At 29.3% G+C, this 16,051-nt stretch overlaps 2 protein-coding genes across 3 annotated transcripts; both read right to left on the reverse strand.

Moving 5' to 3' along the window:
- Nucleotides 1-3,921: 3,921 nt before the first annotated feature.
- LOC108846570 (GDSL esterase/lipase At2g38180-like) lies at nt 3,922-6,868 on the reverse strand. The gene is made up of 6 exons (XM_018619791.2): nt 6,666-6,868; nt 6,407-6,484; nt 4,891-5,031; nt 4,739-4,815; nt 4,518-4,661; nt 3,922-4,429 (listed from the first exon to the last, which is right to left on the reverse strand). Exons 1-6 carry the CDS (start codon nt 6,774-6,776, stop codon nt 4,213-4,215), a joined length of 768 nt encoding a protein of 255 aa, XP_018475293.1. The 5' UTR covers nt 6,777-6,868; the 3' UTR covers nt 3,922-4,212.
- A 2,011-nt stretch (nt 6,869-8,879) lies between these two features.
- LOC108843977 (auxin transporter protein 1) lies at nt 8,880-13,893 on the reverse strand. Of its 2 annotated transcripts, none has more exons than XM_018617157.2 (9): nt 13,600-13,893; nt 13,208-13,413; nt 12,926-13,111; nt 12,653-12,765; nt 12,378-12,561; nt 11,954-12,051; nt 10,151-10,358; nt 9,786-10,043; nt 8,880-9,433 (listed from the first exon to the last, which is right to left on the reverse strand). In XM_018617157.2, the coding sequence occupies exons 2-9, from the start codon at nt 13,397-13,399 to the stop codon at nt 9,191-9,193; spliced, it is 1,482 nt and encodes a 493-aa protein (XP_018472659.1). In that variant the 5' UTR covers nt 13,400-13,413; nt 13,600-13,893; the 3' UTR covers nt 8,880-9,190. The 2 variants fall into 2 exon arrangements, with proteins under 2 accessions (XP_018472659.1, XP_018472658.1); XM_018617156.2 differs by having other exon boundaries at nt 13,208-13,451.
- Nucleotides 13,894-16,051: the final 2,158 nt, after the last annotated feature.

A 16,051-nucleotide genomic window follows, 5' to 3' on the forward strand; every position in this document is an offset into this window, starting at 1 on the left:
TGCTTGTGTCCATGAGTCCACTTTTGGTTCTCTTATATCGACACCGGAATCCGCCGCATCTACGACAGATATAAATCCTAAATTAGTCTAAACCAATGCGAAACCGGGAAAAAAAATCCTAGACCGGAGAACTAACATTCTTCTCTTTCCTTGCCGCGACTGCCACGAGTCCTCGCCATCGTTAGATCTCTTCTCCCGCTGCCGTCGGTTTATATCACCGGAAATCACCACCAAATGGCACAACCTAAAATCGTTCCTCAAGTTTTCCTCTAAAAGCTTTGGGTCTCGTAAACACAGAGAGTAATGGAGGAACGATAAAAAAGAAATGGAAAGTTGAAGAGACGCAAATTGATTAAATCAGGTTTATTGAAAACTCGGGCCCACCAACAATTCAAATTTTAAAAACCACTGAACCAATTACCAAACCTAACTAAAGAAAATAAGGAAGTTGCGTTAATTAGGATTTAGTCAGGGGCATTTTAAGTCTTTTCATCGAGAAACTACCTCACCCGCATTAAGTGTCTCATCTTGTAATAAAAAGTCATAAACTGTCTTGGGATGAAAATAACTCTAAATAAAAGAAGAAATGGAAAGCACGCCGGCAAGTCTTACGTGGTTATTATCAAAAAGAAAAAAAGGAGTTTGGGGTTCTTCACTAGTTTAGCCTCAACTTGAGGTGTCAAACAAGCGGTCTGTATATATCTGGCCCCTCTCGTGGTTGCAAAATTCTGTATTTTTTTTTTTTTTTTTTGAAAAAGGGCATCAAAATTCTGTATTTTTCTGCTAAGCTCTCTCGGTTACGTGTATACTCTTTGATTCTTTCTTTTTTTTTTACTTTTTTATTAGTATTAAATAGATCTACCCGTTTGGATTCAGATCAGATTTTTTGGGAATTTGGTTCTATTTTGTAACACCTCCTAAGTTCCATTCTAATAAATTTACAAGTATGGATCGGATTCTTTTGGATATAACACATCAATTTCGGATCAAATCGAGTATACATGAAGTAACCATATATTGTTTGGATTCTGGATATACCCAAAATAAATTTAAAATTTAAGAGCAATACAAAAAAAATATATACTTATTTATATATAATGGACTGTTTAAGATATTTATTTAAATTTTAAATAATTACTGTTAGATATCATATATCTAAATAAATATGGAACTGAATATTTGAATTACATATTTATGTTTTTAATATTTATATTGTGTATTAATTTGGACATTCGGATCGATTTCTTCGGATATTTTTCAGTTTTTGAGTTTTCGGGATTTTCGGGTTATTCGCTCAGTTCAGTTAATAATATTTCGGATTTCGATATGTTTTGTAACACCCTACAAGATCCATTCGAGTATTTTCTTTTTTACATTTCAGACCGGATAGGATCGGATTTTCCGGTTTGAGATCGGTTCAGATTTTGGGTTATGGATTTTATGCCCAGCCCTAGTATTGAACAAATGTGTGTATGGAGAATTCCATATTTCGGGTTTCATGTACAGTAGAATCTCTATAAATTAATAATGTTGATACTTCGAAATTTTATTAATTTATAGAGATATTAATTTACGAAAGTTTCCTGATTTAGACTTCTTATTATAAGATATATTTATTCTAAGATAAGAATTATATTTGATTTTAGTGTATAGATATTAATTGTTATTTTTAAAAATTTGACATTTATACTAGTTTTATTTTATTATATGGTGTATATAATATGTATTGCATAGAAATTAAATGTGGTTTTAGATATAATATTAGTAAATCTAATCAAAAATATATTAAAAGTTAAGAAATATAAAGATAATTCCATTGTGAATATAAAACAAACAGTATAATAATAGGTTTTTACTTATATAAAATATGTATACATATAAATTATTAATTTATAATTTTAATGGGACTATATATTTACATATATTTTAAAAACAATTATCGATTTGTGTCGAATTTTGAACCGTCCTAAGTTAGGACCGGCGAAATTTATTAATTTATAAAGATAATTAATTTATCAAATATTAATTCATAGAGATTATACTGTATATGTACTTTTCTTTTCTTTTCTTTTTTTGTTAACTAGGAATGATTAAAAGTGAATCATGATTATTTTCTTTTTTGAAAATTAAAGGTAAATCATAATGATTGAAACTTCAAAAGAGGTTTAATGTAATATATAAATTTAAAATGCAAAAATAAACCAAAGTAAACATCAATAGTTATTTATAGGGAAATTTCAATTATATCATAACTGTGATATCACTTTTCAAATTTATCATTAATGAATAACTTTTTTTCCCAATCATTAATGAATGACTATTTTCACAAATATCCTAAATTTGTGATAAACCAACATTATGCTAATTTTTAAAAATATTTATATAACATTTATAAATCTAACCCCATCTCTCTAATACTAAAACCATAAACAATAATCACTAAAGCATAAACTCAAATGTTAGTATATTTTTTTTTATTAGCAGTATTTTTTAAAAGTAGTTAACTTGTGATGTTTCTAACAATTTCTTATAATTTATTCAAAGTATCATATAAGCTTCGTATATCCTAAAATTAACAATATTATAGAATTATAAATAAGTAGCTCTATAAGTAACTTTATAAATAAAATTAACAATATTATAACTTTATAAGTAACTTTATAAATAAAATTAACAATATTAAACATTAAATTTTTATAAAATATAAAATTTAGAAAATTGTAATTTTATAAAGATTCCATATTCCTTTCTTAAATTTACAAGTAACTTTATAAATAAAATTAACAATATTATATCTTTAAATAATAATTATCAAATATTATACATTTAATTGTAGCTATATTTTTATTTGTATAAAAGTCAGAGCGAGTGGTATCTGAGTCTGAATCTTTTAGTACTTGTGGTTTACTTCGTTTTTAACAGATACTAGAGTTTGATCCACACACCCGTGCGGGTGTTATTTTCTTTTATTTTTTCGTAGATATCGAATATTAATTGTACAATCTAATCTTTTCTGTTTTGTCCTCCTTTTATTAACTTCAAAACAGAATTTTGGTGTTTATTGATCAATATCACATTAGAGTTTCTCATTTTAGGATATCTATTTTATGTCTCTTACTGATACTACTATTTTTAAATTTAATTTCAAAATTCTTTTGTTATGTTTACATATTTAAACTACTCAGTTAAAAAGAAAATGATTTTAGATAAAATATCATAAATACCAAAACCATAGAAGAAAGATGTATCACAATGTTGTTTCTAAATATTTGTTCGTATCTGTCATGTGTTTATTTTTTTTAATCTCCAAATTCCATATGATTTGAAAAAAAAATTTCAATTTTTTTAATAATAACACGTCTGTTTATTACTTTGGTTGAATGAAAGTATTAAAGACACACTTCTAAATATTTTGATAAACATTTAACATTTTTAATTCGTATTCGAATCCATATTTTGGAAAATATACATTTCAAACCGACTCATAGTATAAAAATCAGAAAATCACCCCAAAATTAAAGTAAGTATTATTTACCAAAAATTAAGATCTTGGAAAACATATCCTACAACATAATTTTGTGGCAGATTATTGTTTTTATGATTTATATTTGTTTAGGAAATGAAAGATTTCAATCTTTTATGTTAGCTAAATATTAGGTAACCTGGTGTAACATATATGATATTTTAAGGAAACAATATTTATTATGTATTTTGTAATTTTAATATTAAAATTATTTATGATTAAGAGTAAAAAAGGGAATGGCATTCACTTGTAATTCTTTAGGAAAAATCTGGATTATTTTAAATTTGTACTTCAATTTTAATAGATTAGATTAGTTTTTAATATTTACTTTGTTTTGAAGATTTATGGTATCTAAAATTTCCGGATCCAATCAAAATGAAAAATGAATTGAATCAAAATTTATGGATAAAATGTCCACCCCTAGACTTACTAACCAGAATAAAAGAAAATATTGTACAATAGTTTAAAAGTTTGAGTCACAATTTAAGACTTTAGGGCTTTCAAACTTAACAAAGAATTGTGGGATCCAAAGATTTTGCACTGTCAGCCCATGTGAAACCCCACTTATGTGAACTGGCATGTTATTCAACGACCTTGTTATGATCCTAAGACTTGAACGATATAAAACAAAGGATGCAAATAAAGCCTGGAACTGGTACACCATTCCAGTAGCATGTACTATAAACGTTTTACAGTAGAGTTGCACTAGGTGGTGACTCCAACTGTTCGTTTCTCCTTAACTCTATCTCACTAAGGCTTAGGGAGTTTGGTACACCAAAATCAAAGGGAAACTCTATCGGTAGTGACTTCCAGTGAAGACTCGGCTTCCAATCCGCTTCTTTTACTACCTTTAATACCTCTTTCACGACAATCTCGCTTGCCTTGGCTGTGAAATGGATCCCATCTCTATGAAGTTAAAACAAAACCAAGGAGTTAGATTGATGAAGAATCGTTTTAGAAATGTATCGTATATACAAAATGTTGGGTAACTCACGTGAAGCAGGTGTTCAACCAATCATCTTGTTGCTGTATTGCGTTCCAAAGATCAACACTTTTCACATTGATCTCACTGCATAGATTCAACAACGCTTCTGCATATGGACGGCAATCTTCGTTACTCCTTCCTTTTATTGCACCTCTACCAATGTTACAAAGTGATATTGATTAAACGTCTAATACTAATAGGACGATTCAGAAGTTATTAAAGATATGTACCCAAAAACTAATTCGATTTGTGTCTCATTTATTGGTGGTGGAGAGAGGAAAATGACTCGGGTCTCGTCCGAAAGGCTCTGTAAAGATATCATGAGAGTTAGCAATACTCCAAGAATAAAAAAGTTTCCAACTTTCAAAAGGGGCATTAGTACCAAAAGATGCTCCCCAATCTTCCTCATGTTTTCAATGAATTCGGGTAGAGGAACATGAGGTCCATGGCCTGATGGATGAGGAGCCTTTGAATCATTCCCACCAAAGTAGACTATCACCAAAGAAGGTTGTACTACAGCATCCTAAGCAAAAAAAAAAACATACAAGAAAGGCTAAACCTTTTTGCAAAACTTTAAGAGTTCTCACTAAAGAATTTTACATAAGACACTCACTATAAGTTGGGCTGGGAATTTTGATCAAAGCCCGCGGGTCCCATCCCGTTTGATCCGCCGCGGGACGGGTGCGGGTCTAGAAATTTGAAAATTTTGAATTGCGGATGCGAGCGCGGGTTAAAATTATTTTAAGCGGGGCGGGTGTGGGTTAGCCAAATATGAGTCGCGGGTACCCGCCAACCCGCATAATATAAAAAAAAAGTTTTTAAAAAAAAATAATTTTAATTATAAATGCATTATTTTAATATTATTATTTTTTAAAAAAAATATATGATTAAAATAATTATTTTTCGTAAAAAATATATAAAATATATAAATTTTTATTTATTTTAATATTATTTTTCAAAATAGTTAATATATAATTAAAATAAATTATTTTTAATATAATTATTATCACCCGCCGGTCATGCGGTTTATCCGCGGGTTTTAGCGGGGCGGGTGCGGATATAAGATATTTGGTTCGCGGGTTATGCGGATCGGATTTTTGAATGCAAAATAATCATTCGATCCGCGGATCGTGGGGCGGATTGACCCGCGAACCCATACCTAACTATAAGAACACTCCGAACAAACCTTAAACTCTCAAATTTTGAATTTTTTTGCTTTCCAACCAACCTTCAAACGGTTTAAGATATAAGTCTAAAATGAAACTTTAAAATTTTGAAGTTTTAAATAGTGAAAAAGTTTAAACACTATTTATTTTCCATTTCACTCCTTAGAATTATAAAACTTTCATATAATTCTACTAATATTAATTTTCTTATCACTTTTATCTTTATAACTATATAAATAATCAAATATATATATTTTTTAATCAAATATATTTTTATGTACTGTTAATACATAAAATATATAAATATGTTAAATTTAAAATCAAAATTATTAATATAAAATAATTATATTAATATATATATACACAACTGTATCATTCCGTAACCATTTTCTCTAGTTCATGCATTTTTCTTAAGAAACTAAATATTTGCTCGGGCATGTAATAAACCAAAATATACATAGATATGTTGTAGATATTGTGCATAATATTTTTGGTATGCATTATTATTTATTTTTAAAAGTTTAATGGTGATTATAGTTATTTATTATTAAAGTTCAGAACTAAAAGGCGGCAAAAAACACCTTAAAGGTATATTTGAAGTTTATCATTGGAACAACTTATCTTAGACCTCTCGTAGGCACGTTCAAAATGAATTTCCTACTGGAGATGCTCTAACTAAAACAAATCTAGTTAGGTTGTCCAACTACACTTGTGGGAACAGAGTTTATGTACCTTTGGGAAGACTTGGTCAAGGACCTTTACGGCAAATCTGGAGTTCCAACCACCATAACCACGAAGGATGATGTCAGCCTGTGAACATGCATGAAAAGATTGAATCCTTAACTGCTAAATCATTAATCATTGTGGTGTTGATACTGAAGACAAATAATGAGTGAAGGTTCTCCACTTAAGTTTGAGAACAGATTCAATAGCTATATATATGCCACTGAAAATAAGAAACATGGAAGGGAGATGCAGAAGGACGAGAAACCGTGCGAGAGTAGACGTCAGCGAGAGTGGCTCCCCAGCCACCATTGATGAAGCTGTACTGAACGATTGAAGAACCGAAGAGGACGATTTGAGGTCTTCCTGGTCCAACCATGGCTTTGCTTCCCTGGTCTGATCGATCTTCTCTCTCCTGGAGAAGAACACTTTGCTTGGTGAATGCTCAGAGTAATAAAACTGAAGTGTGTTATTAGTTAGAACACCTTCGTTCAAGTATTTAAAATGGATTTCCAAATCCATAAATATTATTAACATAACTATAATTTTTGAACAGAATAGGCAAGGAACATGCATCTTTAGAAAATAAAGAATATATTCCTAATCACAACCAAAAGTTTAGTCATCTGTGTAAGTTATCCTCGCCATATCGACGCTTCCGTCATAATTAGTTCCTAAAATACGAAAAATATACAGTATATCTAATCCTGTGTGGTCCCATCTAGTCAACGTATAGGTTCTTAATGAAATTGAACAAATGCAGATCAATTGGACTAAATGGATCATGAATAGCAGATCAAACAGATCAAAAAATTATTATAATTATGAACAATAAAACAGTTCAAATAAAATAAATTATATGTTTAATAATAAAATTTACAATAAATATATCAATTCATATAATATAGAAATATAATACATAAACAACAATAAATTTTGCACTAAAATAATATCAATGCAATTTTGAAATCAAATATGAAATTAAAACACTAAAATTTAATGAAATATATATATATATATATATATATATATCTTCCACTAGTATACATATTTAAATTATATTATTATATTTTGCATAATACATATTATAATTATGTGCTATTAGTAAAATGACTCAAAATTCGAAGTCAAACACAAAATTACCCATATTTTTAGAATTTTAATTTGCTCTATTTATCTTAAAAGTTTGGATTATTCATGAAAATACCTTTGTTTTTTTCGAAAATGAGTTTTTTATTCTCTCATCCCCATCTTCTTCAAGTTTTGTAAATATCTAACAAAAAAATATAGATACGTTTCTTTTTAGAAAAAAAAAAGTATTTCATATTGCAGTTTGAATGAGTTTTCAACGTTGAAGTCAATTTCAAGAATTGGTTGTTTCCATAAACCGATCATATTTAGTTGTTTAGGGAAAATTTGGAAAAATTACTATCAAATGAGAATATATTTTGAAAACTACACCATATTTTTAAATTTTTGAAAACTACATTTATTTATAATTGAACCGACTAAATTAACCTAGTTAAGAGTATAATAATTTCAATATTAAATAATAAGTTAATAGAAATAGAAAAAATAATTTTTGTATTTTGTTTAAGTTTTACGACAATAATTTTTTTAGAATTGAATGTTTTGTTTTAAAACCTCTGGGTTGTCATACTTTTTTAATCGCTGTAGTTCTTTTTTCGTATCTGATGAGGAAGACACAATGTATCTGCATGTAACTTTGTCTTTTGATGATTTTTTTGTTATAATTTAAACTCTTAAATACATTTTATAATCATCACAGTTTTCTTATTCTATCAAATGTGAAGGTTAATCAAATAAATAATACATAATGTTTCTTGTAAAGTCAACAAAACATTCACAACTTTTTATCTATTTATGCAGTGGACGTGCTCTATATCCCAAACTCTTTGATTCTTTTTAGTCTCTCAAAACACAAATAATATATCATCTTGTGTTTTTGGCTAGGTTTTATACAAACTCTTTTGAATTTTATGATTAAACAACAAATTTATAGTTTCTAAGCATTTAATAAAAAATAGGATAAAGGATTTTATAAATAATCTGTATATGAAACATGTTCTAGAGATAAAAATAAATAAATATTTTAATTGTTATCCATATATAATTTTAAAAATTATATTTCATTAAATTTATAAACTATTACAATTCAATAGAATTATCTCAAAATAATTATAATGCAAATAATTTCAAATTTTTATTATAAAAAAGTTTTAATATAAATTTAAATAAAGTTAAAAGAGTCTTATAACACATAAATAAGTGTAGTTCACAAAATATTATTATAACAGTGTTAACTATACTTGAACAAAAAAAAACAGTGTTAACTATATAAAAATTATAGATGTCTTAAAACACAAATAGTGTAGTTCGCAAATTTATGGTATAAACGAGTTTAGCATTAGTCAACAAGAAATGCGCGCTCGTAAGGATTATGTTACTAAGCCAGGTAAAAGAACAGAACACATACACTTTTTCACCGATTGTTTTAGTAATACCAAATTAAGAAATAACACTTTTGTTTTCACCGATTGTCTTAGTAATACCAAATTAAGAAATAACACGCTATCATATTATCGACCTAAGGAGGAACAAAATTACAAAACCCCCAAAAAACATCAAGAGCTTAACACGCATTCAAAGGGGAGGTGTAAAAAAGGTACACTATTTTGTGACTTCTACTCCCTCACGTATAGAACACAAAACGCAAAAGAAGAACAAATAATCTCCACGAAAGCACTAGCTAGACCATGCAGGCTAGATCTCTCAAAGGTGGTGGTGTAAAGCGGAAACAGGAGCGTGCGCGGCGGCTGCAGCTGGAACCGGCGGTTTACATTGGTAACATTTAGCAAAGAGACCAAAAGTGTCGACTTGACGAACAAAGTTGGTAACACTTGCCCATCCACCGAACCCGAATCCAACTATTAGAACCCAAATAACCACGAAAGCATTCAACACGTACATCGCAGTCCAGCTCGGCAGGAAGAACGGCGGCTTCTCCGCCGCATTCTACAAAAGAAAAATCAAGAACCATTGAATTCAGAGAGAAAGCTTTGTTGACCCATTACAAAGAGATAGATATGATTGTGATTTGTCATACTCAGACTCTCACTTTAGTTTTAATGTTAGGCAAAGAGTCTCTATTGTACAGCTCCTTTTCATTTCTGATTATGTGTTCTGTATCTTCCGTATGATACAGAACACATAACATTATCTATCTTTACAAAAAGATTTTTATACCCTCCAAATTTCAATGCCAAGTAACTATTCACAGCCTTAATTAATTAATATTACTCCACTGACTTACCCAAGTTAAAAAATATAACTCCACTGACCTTCGTTTGAGCAAGTAAGAGCATACCTGACGAGCGGAGGCAGATCGGTAAGTGAGCATGTGAGCAAGGGACGGGATGATATAGACGGTAAAGCTAACCAGAAGAGCACCAACCGCGGAATTGATCGGACCGAAAAATGGAAAAATAATAGCTAAGAACCATATAGGTATAACCACAGGCAAACGAGCTAAAGCCCTCAAGCAAATGCTCTTTGTGTCATGCATCCCTATCACTTTCTCCCAAACAAAGTAAAGCGGGGTACACGCAAATCCGAACGTTATAAACTGCATAAACACATTACATAAACTTAATTAACCTCATCTCATGATCTAAGTAATACTAAATGAGAAAGGTAAAAAAGGTTAATATATGAAGGTTTATCATATTTTACCTGGTGGATGAGCATGAGGATAACGGCGGCATCACGCCACCCGTTCTTGGGGAGAAGAGAGAATGCGTTGGAGTGGTCAAGAAGTTCGTCTCCGAAGGCCCAATAAACGGCGGAAGCTGATGGAATCGTTAGTGTGAAAACGTATAACGTCGCCATTAAGTAAATGTACTTAAACTTCTGTGGCTTCCACATTGCATGCATTATCTCACTGCATAATCAAATTTACTGTTAATACCCATGATAAGCAAAGGGTGTATTTGACATTACCAAAAAGGGTACTATTACTAGTAGAAGTGTTTGTGTGGCATTCAATAGTGTAGGAACATGAATATTAAATCATTATTTAATTTTATAACTAAATTTTTTTGTAACATTGTATCTATCTTATTAAAACAGGAACATTACAACTTCTTCTAGGTGGATTTTTAAAGATGGACCTCATATATTTAAATTAAATGTCTCATTCTTTATATATAATACGTACTATACTCTAACTTTGCATTGATGTATTTCCTTAAATACAATTCTTCTTTTTGTCCATATTCCATATATGATTTTTACATTTATTACATATCGACTTAAATAAGATATATACTAAGAATACTAAAAATATTAATCGTTCTATAATTACTCTATGCAATTCATTTTAAATTAATCAGTATACTTTTATTGACCATATTAATTTTATTAGTACGAATAACATTAGGTAGATAAGTCATAGACACATACATAAAGATATGACTATTCTTATAATTATGTTGAGCCTAATCTATTTTCTAAAACAAATAACACATAGCTTCATATATTGTATAGAATATAGTAATATTGTATAGTATTATATTTATACAGTAATACTAAAAACAAACCAAACTGAAATATAATATATATCAAAAATGCTTTGAACCATTACACACAAAATATATTAGACCTCAGAGATCAAATTCATTTTGAAATTACGTAATAATTATTTTAAAAAACTAAATTTCGTAATGTACAAAAAAATATAAGTTTTATATAAAATTTTGTGTTACAATAAAAAGACACAACTCGCGATTGCAAAATGTTATTTTACATACGAAAGACAGTTTTGATATTGTTCTTTAAACACAAAATTGAATATACAAACTCGATACTACATAAACTAAATAATATAGAATACATTTAAAAATAAAACCCGTGCGGGTGTGGATATGTTTATATAATATATAAATATATTATGTTATACATATTTTCATATAAATAATATCCCAATGTAAGTTTTATATGATAAATGTTGAAAATACAAAATATATAGCACTATATATTTAAAATAATATAGAAAAAATTACTTTACGTTATCATAAAATTTAAAAATCAAATTTAGTAATTAAACACATTGCTTATTTAAACACATTAGTACACATTGTTATTTATCAAAATTTTATATTAATACACATTACGATCATGTATAACATTTAGTAAAAACAAAGATAAAAAAAAATTGAGTCCCGCTCGATCGAGCGGGTCATGATCTAGTTACTACTTAAAGTGTAGAAAAATAATAATGACAATTATCAGGACTGTAGTTATAGTTACACCATACTTGCCGGCAAAAGCTGCAAAAGAAGCGGCGGAGAAATGATACATCAAACATAATTTAATATTTTCCCACCGATTTTAACATACTTTTCTGCCACACAGAGCTATAGCTTAAATAGTAGTAGTATTCAACTATGTCTGACATAATCTAATGCTTTTTTTTGTCAACAATCTAATGCTTTTTATTATAAACAAAACTTGGTTATCTATAAGAAAAAAACTTACACAGTAACCGCGTGACCACCAAAGGTATACAGTATATTGGTAGCTCCGGTGAAATAAAGCACTAGCTTCGTTGGACCTGAGTGTTTCACACCTTCCGTCTAAAATTTCAAAATCAACAACAAAAATCAGAAACTAATCTAAAAACGATGATTAGATTGAGAATAATTAACAGTTAAGAAGAAATAAATATACAAAATTGGGTTTAGATACACGGAATAATTCAATTCCTTCAATTCTTGTAAGTTACAAAAAAATCCTTTAACAAAAAAATACGAATATTATTTCTCTTTTAATGTAGGCATATACTGTCATTTCATAGCAAAGCATAAAAATATGAAAACGACAATGTAGTCATCTTTATTATTACATTTCTTTGTGAGAAATTTATGTATATATAATAAAAAATTGATAACTAATTTATCACCTGGCCGTGGATAATGGAGGCGATGGCCAAGTACCAGGCGGTGTAAGTGGTCATACCCAAGCCGAGGAATGACCAAATCCGGTAATTATGGAATGACGGTATAAAAACAGTAGTTGCACAACATGCACCGAATATGTATGTCCATGTTCTCTTGTCCAAGTGATCGTTTATGTAATAAATGTTACTGCAACCAAATTAATCATCATTATAATTAATCATCATCCATTAATAATTTAAAAGAGAGAGAGAAAGAGAGATCATTAAAAGAGAGAGACCTGGCACAAGCAATGAGTTGGATTACAGATCCGAACAAGAGGAAAGTGCAGTTAAATGCGAGACCTAGTGCTTTCCAGTATGTCCCGAGTAATCCATCAAGCACTTCGAACCACTGTAATTAATATTTAGTGAAGTTAACAGCGATTAAAACTGATTTTAGCACCGATTTAAATCATTTTAGAAAATTTGATATGTTTATGACTAATTTGCCACGTACACTAATGCTTATATGCCGTATATACAGAATTCTAAAACACTGATTTTCATTTTACCTGAATAACATGGCTCTTGAAGTTTTTGCCTTCTTTCTCTTTACGAGCTCGATACTCAACGTAGAGAACACTGATGAGGTAAGCAGTCCAGCTTCCGAGTAAACCATAGAAGATCTGAAGTACTATTCCTGATAACATTCCTAGCTGACTGAACGAGTACGGCAGCGTCAAAAGCACTTGCGCCACCTGAAAAAAAAGGGTTGCAAAAAATCAGATCTCTCTTTCATGTTTCTTGAAATAAAGCGTGTATCTTTAAAAAAAAAGTGCGTATCTTTATTTTACCTGGTTAGATGCGCAGCTGAACCAAGCGTCCCAGACGGAACCACCGTGCCAGAGGAAACTACTTAGTTTAGAACCACCGGAGCCGTCGTGCTCATCGATTTTTCCGGTGTTGTTTCCGTTTATCTGAACTCCTTGGTTGTCATTTCCGCTTGGCACTATCGCCTCTTCTCCGTGCCTCACTCCCTCCGACATTTTTGCCTATAGATCTGAGGATATATATGACACGGTTTCAGGTCACCAAACACTACAGAGAGAAGAATCAAACCTAAGTGAACACAGACAAAATAAAATAAAACAGAGCATATGAACTGAACAGAGGAGACTGTTACGTAAATCAGAGTATAGAATTATTCTTTGTTCACGTTTTTCTAAGTAGAAAGAGAGTGACTTACGTTTTCTCTTTTAGAGAAGAGAAGAAGGTGAGAACGAATCAGAAGCAAACAAAGACTAAGACTGATTAGGTCCTTTAGTTCTCACTTGTTCTTCTTTTTCTATTTTTTAAAGAACTCTCTCTCTCTCTCTGTCTTTCTTTCTGTGTGTTCAAGAAACAGAGCATATGAAGAAAAGGGCAGAGGAGAGATACAGAGAGTGTGGCTTATGGAAAGAAGGAGATAGACTTTCTTTGATCTGAGCAAAAGAAGGAATGAAGTTGAGTAACTGTAAGATGCTTCGAACTCACCCCCTTCTCCTTTTTATATACCAAACTCTTCTCTTTTTTTATTTATATATCTATATATATATATATATTAATGAAAACATAAAACGGATAAACAGCTGTTGTAAAATCACACCATTAAGCCCTTTTTTAGGTAACGGTAGCATCTAGCTTTTTTTTTTACGTTTTCGCACTATTAATTAATATGAATATTGACATTTAGGATTTCTGCCACCACTGGAATCCTTTGCATTATTAAATAATTTTTTAAAATTTTTTTCTGTTTGAATAGTTAAAGACTCTAATCAAAATTATATGTTTAACGGTGTTTTCTAATTTGAAGTTCTTAAAAATAAAAAAAAATATTAAATTTTAAAACATGTGAAATTAAATTTTTTATTTATTGCATGATTAAATATAAAAATACAATAATTATTAATTTTTTTCACCAAATTTCTTTTTCAAAACAAAACACATTACTCCTCCATACAATCAGATGATGTCACGTCTCTAAAAACCAAGTCCTTATAATCCTTATTATATTCATATCAATCTAGGATTAAATGCTAAGGATTAGTGATAAACCTACGTTACAGATGCTCTAAAAACATCAGCATCTCTCAACAAAATCAAAATACTAATATATATTTACATTTCAATGACAAAAAAGAACAAAAATTTTACATTCTATTTATTATTCTTAAAAAAAACACTTAGTTAGTGGATATGTTTTCCATGGTTTTCTTATATTGTGGTATGTACTGTACATGTGCGTTTTTATAGTTACTCGTATTATTTTATCTAATCATTTATTTATTTTTCTAGTTTTTAATCATACTCACAACTATTCATATATATATATATAATTGACACAATAATATATGTAAGTTTTGATTTATCTACTCAGAATATTATATTTAATATACTATTAAAATTTGAATATCTTTATGTTATATCAAAATTTTAGTTATTTTGGACATTTTAATCGAAACTGACAAAAATTATTGAAACACGACACAAGACAGTTCATATATATTTATACCTAGAATATTTCAAGTGAACCAATAGTTTAATAGATACTGAATACCTAAAATGTATATAACATACTAAATATTTTAGTTATATAAATTTAAATAAAAAATTTACAGTTTTTTAATTTGTATTTTATTACAAAATAATAAAAATAAAAATATTATGACAGTGTCACCAAAAAACAAATCTAGTTTCTAACTGTATTAATATATTTATTTTACATTATTTTTTATCAAAACTATACTACATTTTTTCTATAAACTGCTTTATCAAATATGCATTTATTCCGTAAATTTCATGAACCACAGTTCAAATTTATCGCACTTCATGAACCACAATTCAAATGTATTATCAAAATCGAGTTTACCATTAGGATCCTTAAAATATAAAGAAATATTCTCCAATGAAACTTTTTTAAGTTGAAAAACACCTTGAGTTTACTGATGAGAGTGCTCTACAAAAAAATCTAATCTGTAAAGCCATTTTATGGGTTCAAACTACATAGTCGTATATATAAATAAAGGATAATACCTTTATTTACATCTGAAAATCAATAGTTATCATTAATTCGTAACAATTAAGACATGAACAAAATAAATAATGCAACACATTAAAGTTGACGATTTATTAACTTAGCATCTAGATTTAGAGATCTATTTTGTTTAACAGCTATCGATAATTAGATATCTATAACCATATACGACAAGTTAACATCGTGCCAAACCGTAATCATGTGTTATACTTATATGATTAACCACTAATTAAAAATAACTTTCACATAAATCTTATTCTAGCTGGATGAGCTTAGAATCTCTATGATCCAAAGTTTTAAGGAGCAGACAAGTTTCTCTACACCTGATCTTGAATCAAAGGCTTTGAGTGATGAGCATGGATGTTAAATTGGGCTCAAGGGTTACTCTGACAGATGTATCAAAATCTTCAACTCTAAACTTTTGACTTTTGAAATAAGATTACGAAAGGTTGAACATAATTAGTCTCTGAACTTTATAGAGTTAAGTCTTAGTCTACTTATTTTGTTTCACACAATTTTATACTCCCTCTGTTTCTCAATAAGTGTCATTTTAGAGTTGTGCACACGGATTAAGAAATCATTAAATTTTACATATTTTCCATACAAAAACATCATTATCCATACA

This window comes from Raphanus sativus, chromosome 3, assembly GCF_000801105.2.
Source record: "Raphanus sativus cultivar WK10039 chromosome 3, ASM80110v3, whole genome shotgun sequence".
In the NCBI taxonomy this organism is placed as follows: domain Eukaryota; kingdom Viridiplantae; phylum Streptophyta; class Magnoliopsida; order Brassicales; family Brassicaceae; genus Raphanus; species Raphanus sativus.